Here is an 11,770-nt window from a genome sequence, read left to right as displayed (position 1 = left end):
AAATTAAATCACTGATAAGTTACGGAATGAAGAGGTTCTCAAGAAAATTGGAGAGGAGAGAAACAGTGACAGGTAGAAGAGACAGAATCGGAGATAAAAGGACTATATGGAAATCACGGACAAGAAGGAGCGACAGGATGGTAAAGCATGCGTCAAGACTTTAGAGAATGACTTCCATAGTACGATAGGGAGCTGTAGAGGGAAGAAACTGTAGAGGAAGACAGAGAACGGCATACACATAGAAAATAACTGTGGACGTAGGTTGCAAATGCTATTCTGATATGGGAAGGTTGGCAGAAGGGTGGGGGTGGGATTCGCGGGGGGGGGGGGGGGGAGGGGGGCGTCACAGCGGTCTGATGACGTGCCATTGAGTAGCTCTTGCTTTCTTTCTAACATGGGAATCAAACGTTACCAGACATGGATTCCTATGTATAACGAGATATCCTTAGTCCCCTCTACAAGCTCTTGAAGTGTGTAAGATGACTTGTGAAAAATCTGAGGTAGCATTACTTATAGTGTTACACTCCCGTAATGTTTGTGTAGTTTCAGCTCATTCTTCCCTTTCACAACTTAGACCCGAAGCTAAATTGCTAGTCGATCTATATTAGTCACAATTAATAATAAATAGAGATCAAGATGGCATAATGAAAAGGAGATCGTGGTTACATGACGCATACCTTAAGTTTTAGGGCCGGCCTCTGTGGCCGAGCGGTTCTAGGCGCTTCAGTCTGGAACTACGCAAGCGTTACGGTCGCAGGTTTGAATCCTGCCTCGGGCATGGATGTGTGTGATGTCCTTAGGTTCGTTAGGTTTAATTAGTTTTAAGTTCTAGGGGACTGATGACCTCAGATGTTAAGTCCCATAGTGCTCAGAGCCATTTGAAACATTTTTGAACCATTTTAAGTTTTGGGAATCGTGAGCGATGTTGTGTAGATGGATTGTCATTCTTGAGAAAATAACGTGTCGATGCTCTTATGCAAGGTAGCCTATGCGAGGGATAAGACAATAATAAAGATACTAGACTCGTATGAAAGAAGACCGAAGTTCAAATGACCCTCTGCCCGTCAAGATATCGCTTTCTGTGGATCCCTGACACTCTCAAGGCAAATGCTGTGAGACTGATTGTCAATAGTACTCATCCAGTTCCCTTCCTCATAGCTATGTTAGTAGTGACCCCGTCGTCGTCAGGATTAAAACTCAGTTTTCATTTTCTCTCTTACTATGTTTGAGTGGACAGAATAAACATCTTTCCCAGAAGACTTTATGGGGAGAGAACATTTCTGGATATGTCCGCAACAGATAACTGTTTCCTGATTTCATACGGTTATATATTCTACCTAAGCACAGGCGAGGCATAGGATCAGATCAAAAGCATTCGGACAGCAGAATGAGTGGGTCAGGAGAGGTCACTCACTTCAAATTTGGACCAGGCATCAGACGTCACCTGCGTAACGAATCCCTCAGTAACATTTACGCCCACATAAAGCGCTCATATCGACTAATTTTGACGTGATGTTGAAGTGGAAACGCGAAGGAACAGTCACAGGTAAACTGACTCCAGGCAGGACTCCGAGCATTGCAAAAGTGCCTGAAGTCGAGGCAAGGATTCACTCGTGAGTTCAAAAGCGCTACCAGCAGTTCAGCAAGTGCAGTGACTACCTGTAGGGAATTTAAACGGATGGGGTGCAATGGCCGAGCAGCACCTCATAACCCACACATTTGAGGTGCAATATAGAGCGACTCTGATACATAGTTGATGACTGGAAACAGGTGGTCTGGAACGATGAATCATGCTACACTGTGTGACTGTATTGTAACTTCCCCTTAGAAAAATTATAAGTGACTGTGCTGGTAATCTTCTACGTTATTTGATTTTCAAACAGCGGAGCAAAACTGGACGTCGATAGACAGATTTCTCATTACTTACAATGTTCATCACTAAACTGACACACAATTCTTTAGCGCAACGCAATCTGACTTTCAATAATCCTTCGAAAGAATGGCCCTAACAATAACCTTTACCTTTCATGAATCACTTATCGCAAAAATCTTCGTTACTCGAACTACTGCAGTACAACGAGCGCCAATACTGCCAGCTAAATAAAAGATTCTAACTACTGAAGGCACTAATTACTGATAGGCATAGTTAGCAAATGAAATATTTTGATAGAGAACAAACAATGTATTTACCTTAATAGTGTTTCAATGGCTCTGAGAACTATGGGGCTTAACATCTGAGGTCATCAGTCCCCTAGAACTTAGAACTACTTAAACCTAACTAACCTAAGGACATCACACACATCCATGCCCGAGGCAGGATTCGAACCTGCGACCGTAGCGGTCGCGCGGTTCCAGACTGTAGCGCCTATAACCGCTCATATATATATATATATATATATATATATATATCTGCGGCTGGTTGGACCCATTGTTAGAATATTCGCTTGTATACTGTTGGGCTGTTGGATGTGAACAGCACGTAGCGTTGTACAGTTGGAAGTGACCAGCCAGCAGTGTTGGATGTGGGCAGAGAGATACCAGAGTTTTGAGAGCCGACGATCTGGACGTGCGTCCGTCAGAAAAAGGAAATTTGTAAGACTGGATGCCATGAACTGATATATATATATATATATATATATATATATATATATATATATATATATATATATATATCAGTTCATGGCATCCAGTCTTACAAATTTCCTTTTGTAAGACTTTGTAAGACTTTTGTAAGATTTCCTTTTGTAAGACTGGATGCCATGAACTGATATATATATATATATATATATATATATATATATATATATATATATATATATATATATATATATATCAGTTCATGGCATCCAGTCTTATAAATTTCCTTTTTCTGACGGACGCACGTCCAGATCGTCGGCTCTCAAAACTCTGGTATCTCTCTGCCCACATCCAACACTGCTGGCTGGTCACTTCCAACTGCACAACGCTACGTGCTGTTCACATCCAACAGCCCAACAGTATACAAGCGAATATTCTAACAATGGGTCCAACCAGCCGCAGACTGCACACAGCACAGTCAGTGGTGGCGTTACCAACATAAAAACCTAAAGAGCCTTCTTAGAATATAATGGAAGATTTGTATTTGGCGGAAGGGTGGATGAGGTTACCTGCCATCATGTGTCATCAGCGAAGCACAGAGGAGATGGTGTTAAAGTATTGTCGCATTTTTACTTCTGGTAGCCATATTACGCTCAGGGAAAGGTTGAATGTGTCATCATGTGGACACACTTTAAATCATGGTTTATTGTGTACAGTAGAGATTCAGTTTGGAGACGATTGTCCCGCTTAAAAGACAGCATTATACCTGAAACGGACTGGGGGTGCGAAGACTTCCTACCTGAAGCCAATGGAACAACTTTGAGATGAGTCAGAACGTCGAGGCCGCTCCAGCCGTTAGCTCCACTACCTTCACTGGTTGCGGCTCTTAAGGAAGAACAGGTTGCCACTCTTCGCCAGAAATGCAGATACCTCAACGAAAGTAGAGTTCAAGACGTCAAGAAGGCAATACCCCGCATGTTAATGCCCACCGATAAATGTCCAGATACTTTTGATTAGATAGTGTATACTTAGTAGCGATGCGGCATTTTGCATTTGCCACTTCATATACTCGCTCTTCCATACACTATTATCTGTGTTATCGCCATCAATGCTCGACATGAACTCAGTAGCCACGCACAGTTGGCGGGTGGCAGCACTAGCAGTTGAGGGTATATAAGGCGTGTCAGGGCGATGAGGATAACAGTGCATCCGTTGTCGTTATGCATTAGCAGAGCCATATATTTACTCAAGCCAAAGACTACACTTTATTGACAGAAAACCTGTAACAGTTCTACTAAAGAGACGGCCTTCACTGTGCTTGTTCGTCCTCTGCTGGACTATTTTTGTTCTGTATGGGATCCTTACCAGACAGGTAAGCTCGAAGAAGGGCAGCTTTCTACTATCGGAAGACAGGAGATAGACTGTCACGGATATGATAAAAGAGTTTGGTGGTCATTAAGACAAAAGGGTTTTTCGTTGCAGTGAGATCTTATAACGAAATTACAATGACCAGTTTTCTCCACTGAGTGTGAAACCTTTTTTATTATCGCCAACATACTTAGGGAGCAATGATCATCATGATAGAATAACAGAAATCTGAGCTCATTCGGAAAGATGTGTGTATTCTTTTTCCCCACATGGTGTTAAACAGTGGAACGGTAGAGAAATGTTCTGAAGGTGGTTCGAAGAATGCTTTACCACGCACTTAAGCGTGAATTACAGAGTAGTCACGTAGGTGCAGATGTAGATGTTTTCTAAATCTACAATACTACCAACGTACATTTGCTTTCCGTGTACTGTCTGCTGAGATTTTATGACAACGAAAATGTTTAGTTGAGATCTGAATGTTATGAGTCAGCGGCAAAACTCTTGCTTCGTCGACGGAGCTTTTCCCGGTGTCACATCCTTCCTTTTCCTCCGTAACGAGTGATCACGTCTGTGATGAGATGCTCGTTCACTGCTGCTGAGATGAATGTTGTATTTTTTTTAATTTGTTCAAACGTAATGATCTAATTCAAAGTCCGAAAACATTTTCTCAGTGATGTGCCACGATCAATTATTTCCTGACAGTCTGAGCTATCTCGCTTCTCTTTTCTTGAACCTCATAAAAGTTGCGGACTTTTCAGTGTGTGGTCGGATTTTGTGCGAAGCATCTGATACACAAGATTTAATTGTATTATTGTAGCTTACTACTGACTAGGTACTCCGAGTACATATCCCAAAGCATGATGTTGTACAATTTTGGCTGTGTATAAATTTGTATGCGTAGATGTGCTGGTTTGTGTAGTACCAGCTACTCCGTATTTGTGTGCTATAAACGAATGACATTTTCATGGTTATATTATTATTTATTGATGCCTTTCCCTTATTATACCACAATTTCCCTAATATCTTCGAAGTTGCCGTCATTAACGTTCCCTGGACCTAGGTAATAATGGAATGTAATTTTTGTGCTTCTTGTGAACTGAAATAGTGGAGACTTTCTTCTCAAAATAATATACTTAGTTCTGGTTTAGCTTCATTCCAAGTACGATATTTTTAATTTATTTTCTAACAAGTATATGTACACAATATTAGCTGGAAATATATAACAAATCATCTGTCTTACATCTTCCTACAGTTGGCGAACGTGGGACAGCAGTCAAATGTTTCAGTTTGAAATGGCAAGCCTCAAGAATAAGATAATATCTTTGTTGTTGACCTTGTATTGTATCGTTAGTACACTGCACTTATTATATGCCTGAAAATAGCTTCTGTGTGAAGATCAAGCGTTCATGGACGTAATCAGTAACGAAACAACAACAGTTTATTGTCACAATGCGGACAACGCTCCTAGCTCTAATGAGGTATAAGATCACATCATCTACGACGTTCTCTGCAAAAAAAGGTTTAAGGTATATGAGGATCAGAAATCTAGTAAAAATCACGTTCTTCACTCTCTAATTCCGATTCCGTGTAATCCTTTGGGGACACTTGTTTAGTAACTCAGAGTCAGAGCAGTTTCTGAAAATTTACTTTACAATGACCATGACAATATTTAGTAGGAGTAATTAAGCGCATATACATGCTTTGGTCGTTGGTACCTATTGTATTCGAACCAAATGTCTGGTCCATTTAAACATAATCCATATAATGATTCAAGGTTTGTAGGCAGAGTACATTATACCCTTTGGAGTATACCATTCTAGTGTCATATGCACCAAAGCGAATATTATTAGGTGTGATGTTCTATCGAAATCACGTAATCAGTAATATGTCATTCATAAACAACGAGAGAAAGAGGAGTGATGCGAGGAAAAAGAAATACTTTCACGAGCAAGGCAGGCAAAGCATTAATGAACTGTTGTTAAAAATTCAAACATCATTTCCCACAAATATTCTCTTTTGCTATATAAGGAACACTTTTAAGTTAACTACTAGCGATAATGACATACAATTTCTGGTATTTGTACTGCCTGTCAATTGACGATATTTATTATTGTTTTAATTTTTCTAGTTTTAGAAAAGGAGAAAAAAAAGGATTATCTGAAGAATAATTACCATTGCGTTGAAATTCTTTTGCGAACATGCCTCAAACAAACTCATCAGCTCTCCATACAACATTGTCATTACAGTCCATGTCCCGTCTCCAGCCATCCTGATTTAGGTTTTCCGTGATTTCCCTAAATCGTTTCAGGCAAATGCCGGGATGGTTCCTTTGAAAGGGCACGGCCGATTTCCTTCCCCATGCTTCCCTAACCCGAGCTTGCGCTCCGTCTCTAATGACCTCGTTGTCGACGGGACGTTAAAAAACATTAACCTAACCTTACCTAGAGGCCATGCAGCACAATATAAAATGTCCATTAATTTGACATGGCTCGTATAGCAGGGTTTGGGTCCCCTGAAAGAGTGCAGTATAATAATGTATTGCTTGTGCTTAAGAATGGTCCCTTCCATGTCACATTAAAGTATGCTTTGCGAGAAAAAATGAGCCTTTAAAAATGTGGACACGCGTTAAGTTTATGTAGTGCTAATATCTTGCCCCTACATATAAATGGGCAGTAGTATGTTCTCACATACATCACGAAAGGCTAGTTTGGAAATTTTTGGAAAAACCAACCTCGAATAATTTGAAACGTCATGGTTGAAGAATTTCTTACTGAAGTTTCATCAGCGATCACATAGTTTTTCTTTAGACTTTCAAAAATATTTCAGTTTGCCCAATTTGAAGTGGATGGCTGTGTATTACTCAGAGCTGCATATGACCTAGAGAGCCTTCAAGAATATTTCGACTGTAAAGAAAATGCATCTGCTCGTTATTTCCTTAATGACTCGCAGTTCATTTTCTTTCCAATTTAATCTTTTACATTTAATGTTGTAGCATCCGCATAGCCATTCTGGTTGAAACTGAACGGTTTGGTCATATCGGTATGATTAAGTTTAATGACTTCTATTTTATTGGTGATGGTACCCTAAAACAATACTGAGGAGAGTCATCTACTCATATTGATTACTATTTATGTCCTGATAAATAGAGCTTAATTTCTCATTAGCGACATATTCCTTGTAAATAGGTGCACCGCGTTAGAGCAGTCAAAAAGAGGTTCGTTCCTATCCATTCTGTCATTGCTACTGCTGATGTTACAGTGAGTTGGGGTTAATATTCGTTCTGGGAGATATGCTAGGTTTGAGTTGCGGTTAATATTCGTTCTGGGAGATATGCTAGGATCTACGAAGATCCCAGATAAATATTTGTATTAGAAGGCAACATATTAATTTAATAAAAGAAGACCCAAGAAATTTAAGAATCACACTATCGAAATAATTATATATGTGTACCAATTCTCATACATAAATAGAGGAAAAAAAATGTAACTGATGAAGGAGAAAATAGATTTCAAAGGCATCATCTCAGGTCACAAGTTGTATTACAGAACATCAAAGTCCGAATATCATTCAAAGGTTATATATCAGTACACTGTGAACAGGGCTTTTTATAGACGGCAAGAGTGTTTCCTGAAGATATATTTGCTCATATCAATTCGTGAAGTGCACGTAGTCGGTAACACGGACTCCTTCGGCAATGTACAGCATCTTCTGGAACTGCAAATCATGTGGTAACGAATTTCATGAGGTCTGAATCGATAGTAACTCCTGTAATAATTTTTACATATTGTTACCATATTTTGGAGAACTGGTTGCTTTTACAGTACACAGTAAATAACACGTTAATGGAGCTTTTTCATTGCTGGTTTATTCAGAATGGATTTTTATGACACATAAGAACACTTCCATCAATTAACGCATATAAAGTCAACTATAAAAGTTAAAGCTGAAATCCTTTAACGTTTCCAGGTGCGCTAATCTTGCATCACTAGAAAACACCAGGCTAAAAAAGGCCAGGTGGCCCTGGTGGTCCAGTAGGTTGAGGACCTCCAGTAGGCTGAGGTTCACCAGTTGGTTGTGGCCCTCCAGTTGGTTGGGGCTCTCCAGTTGGTTCAGGACCTCCAGTTGGTGGACCTGGTGGTCCAGTTGGTTCAGGGCCTCCGGTTGGCTGACCAGTTGGATCAGGACCTCCGGTTGGTGGCCCTGGTGGACCAGTTGGTTGTGGCCCATCAGTTGGTCCAGGAGGGCCAGGTGGAGTCTCTTGGCTGCGGCATGTTGATACCTGTAGTAGAATGTCGTATTGTTAAGTACATCATATATGTAGATGGGAATTAAGTGGTATTCCTTTTGAACAGAGATTAAGATTCTGCTAATGTAGTTTTGAAACAAAGCCAATGAATCACAGAAATGTTGACTTGACTATTAGGACTATATCACCAGATGCATCTATTTACACTGACACAAATTAGAAATCAGTCTTACTGTTTTATTACAGAAACTGAATGAATGAACATGTTCAACGATTATTGATGATTACTTCAAGTAATCATAAAGAAATGTATGCATTGATGTCAATTTGAGTTAGTACCATGCCATTATTTGTGTTTCGCCAGAAACACGTCACTGAGTTTGAACAAGGTCGTTTAAAAGGGCTTCGAGAAGCTGCATGTTTCTTACGTGACATTGCAGAAAGACTTGGCAGGAATGTGGACACTGCACATGATTTCTGGCAGCGATGGACGAGAGAATATACAGTAGCGAGAAGATTGCGTTCCAAAGAGCCGTGTGGAACTACCGCGAGGGAAGACAATCGTGTTCGGTGTGTAGCTCAGGCACATCGTACTGCATCTGCAGCAGCAATCTGAGCAGAAGTTGCCACCACAATGATAAAAAGAACTGTTATAAATTGCTTAATTCAAGGACGGGTCTACCGTAGATGCTCTGTAGCGTCCACCCGCCTGACCCTAAACCACCGCCATTTGCGACGTCAGTGTTGTGAAGCGAGAGCCCGCAAGGGGGCACGGCAAAAGTTTGTTGTGATCTCTGATGAAAGCTGGTTCCGCCTCAGTGCCAATGATGGCTGTGTTTTGGAGACCATCCGAGTGTCTGCAACCTATCTATTGGGGTGGTAGAAACACGGGACCTACGACTGGATTTATGGTCTGGTGTGTAGTGCCACTCTGTCTGCCAACAGCAGCAGTCTCGTGGTCGCCCCCCGCACCCTGACTGGAAGTATGCACATCAGTTTGGTGATTCGACCTACAGTGCTCCCATCCATAAACAGCTTTTACCAAAAGGATTACGCTGGTCCACATATTGCTGTTGTAATCCACTACGCTCTACAGTGGCCACATGTGCCTTGGGACATCATCGGTTGACAACTCTAGCGTCTTCCACAAACAGCACTAACCGTCTTTGTATTGACCGACCAAGTGCAACAGGCGTGCAACCGCATCGCAGAAACTGACATCCGTCATTTGTACAACACAATGTGTTCCTGTTTGCGTGCTTGCATTCAACAATCTGACCGTTACATCGGTTACTGATGTACCAACATTTGATGTTTCCAATACCTTATCTCACATTGATGTTAACGTGTGATATTGCAATGTTAATGATTTAAATATGTTACCTCGGCAAATCTATTCCTGAAATTTCATTACTCGACGTTATTTATTTTTTGGTGTTGCGGTTTTCCCCGTCAGTATATAAGACTAGATTTCCCTTGCTGTCTACTATCAGAGGGGAATAAATAAGCAAGCGAACTACTCCTGGTAACGAGCTTCTAGTATACTAAATAATGCTGTTGCGTAACATGTGGTACATTGTTCAATTACTCGATAGCAATATTTTAGCGTTTTGATTCATGATTATTCTAATTTTTATATTCGTGATTAATCGCTTTTTTTGTTGAATTCTCATATTTAGCTGTGTATCGTCAGAGTTGTACTACTTTGATTATTACCACAACAAGAGTGAAGAATAAGGATTGACCCAATAATATCACTTGTAAATAGGCTCTTCTAGAGGGATTACTGATGTTGTACTTGCAGAGCTAGAGAAATTTCAACCTCTCTGATGAAGTGACAAACGGCGACAAACATATTCCGCAAACAGATGATAACAAATATCCTGTAATCTTTCATAAAAGATGTAGATATGCAAGATATGCAGATGCAAGATCATTAGAAGCATTAGAAATGAAGTACCAGCTAGACACGAGGAAGAAAATCTGACGGCATTTTTCTACGTTCACCGACCATCCAGAAAATTCCGAGACTGATTTTATTTCTGGCGTATAAGTGAATCAGCCCAGTAACTACAGTGACAACCCGAACAACTAAAAATCACAGACATACATTCGACGAGTCAGTTTAAGCAGGTAAGTAGGCTGTGTCAAGTACATAGTCGAAGTGCGACCATACGGTGTAATCTCTGTTGCGTCAGAAATCGCAATGGAGCAACAGCTCTAAGAGTTTAAGGCATTCTTGAGAGTGTCCTGAAGAGAAGGAAAGTGTGTACAAGGTTTGTCCCATACGTCTTGACTCCTGAACGAAAGCGACGATGCCTGGTGACCTGCCCTGACTAGCTTGAAACGAAACACGTGGACAGTTCTTTACTCGGACAAATCATCACTGGTGATGAGATTTCGTGTTACGATATCGAGGCCACTGTAGAATGACAAAGTGCAGAAATTTACGTAAAGTGTTAACGTTTGACGATATAACCGACTTTCAAACCAATGGGACACAACATTTGAACAACATGTCAAAGATAGATCTCGCTGACAGTTACTCATCCGTGTGTGGATGTTCTGTGCCTTGTAATCAAATGTGGGAGGTGGGAAGGGGTACGTTGGATACCTTAAGCATTAAAACCACCATATTAATTTTTCTGTACTTTGTACTAATATAATCTCGAAACTTTTTGGACCGATGTTTTACGATTTTTGAAATCCGCCAGTAATAACGTGTGGATGCTCAGACACGGGTTTCGGCTGTTAGCCGTGCAAATATTGATCCAGTAAGAAGGAGGATGCAGATTATTTACTGATATTACGCATGTATAGTTCATAAACGATTCACACGAAATTGATGAATTTGGTACAATCTCACAACTGTCCTTATTTGTACGTATGGAACTAATATGATGTCGCTTAAAGAACCGATAAGTTTCAAACCCTATGCAACCCTTAGATTCGAGAATGGCTTGCTACAGGTAGAAAATTGTGGTACATTTTGAAGCATTCAGTGTATGTAAGTGGATGTGAAAATAAGTACCAGTAAAGGTACGTAGAGCACAAATTTAGATAAAGTCTCAGTCCTTACTACTCACCACAAGACACAGGAGAAGAGCTGCCACTGTTGCCCTCATGTTGATGGAAGTGCTGAGGTGATCCCGTGCTGCAGAGCTTTTATAAGGCTCGCCACTGCGTGATGGGAAGTACTCGTGATTCCGTGACTCTTTAACAAAGGGACTGAGCAGAGACTGCCGTCGAAATGCGACAGTGGAGGATATGGTATAATCACAAGGTCACAGAGCACTGCTGCGACTAAATGAATTTTTTTATTGTCGCTCAGTTTTTCATCGACACCCAATTGTTCCTAGATGTCTGCCTCAAAGAAATAATGAACCAACAAGTCATGACGTAGCTGGTAGCGGAGACTTCACGAATCTTCGTCGAAAAAGAAAATAGTAATGTGATAGTGGGGGTGACATACTACATTATCTGACAAATGTGATTTCATGAAGTATGTGTATGGTCAGGTACCGTGGTATCAACCATTTAAGTGACTAATATAGCTGTAGCTGCCTTGTAGAAGCACAT

At 40.7% G+C, this 11,770-nt stretch overlaps 1 protein-coding gene across 1 annotated transcript; it reads right to left on the bottom strand.

The window, feature by feature from the left end:
• Nucleotides 1-7,788: 7,788 nt before the first annotated feature.
• LOC124595173 (proline-rich protein 2-like) lies at nucleotides 7,789-11,404 on the bottom strand. Its single transcript, XM_047133785.1, has 2 exons — nucleotides 11,278-11,404; nucleotides 7,789-8,224 (listed from the first exon to the last, which is right to left on the bottom strand). The coding sequence occupies exons 1-2, from the start codon at nucleotides 11,314-11,316 to the stop codon at nucleotides 7,946-7,948; spliced, it is 318 nt and encodes a 105-aa protein (XP_046989741.1). The 5' UTR covers nucleotides 11,317-11,404; the 3' UTR covers nucleotides 7,789-7,945.
• Nucleotides 11,405-11,770: the final 366 nt, after the last annotated feature.

Source organism: Schistocerca americana, chromosome 2, assembly GCF_021461395.2.
Source record: "Schistocerca americana isolate TAMUIC-IGC-003095 chromosome 2, iqSchAmer2.1, whole genome shotgun sequence".
NCBI classification, from domain to species: Eukaryota; Metazoa; Arthropoda; class Insecta; order Orthoptera; family Acrididae; genus Schistocerca; species Schistocerca americana.
The sequence above is the reverse complement of the archived record's forward strand: the minus strand, read 5'-3'. Positions and strand labels throughout refer to the sequence as shown.

What these genes read in the sequence shown, in the direction of transcription:
- LOC124595173 (XM_047133785.1), bottom strand. Translation starts at nt 11,316, where the DNA reads ATGAGGGCAACAGTGGCAGCTCTTCTCCTGTGTCTTGTG. An exon ending in CTCTTCTCCTGTGTCTTGTG is followed by an intron (nt 8,225 to 11,277) that starts GTGAGTAGTAAG and finishes ATTCTACTACAG; the next exon opens with GTATCAACATGCCGCAGCCA.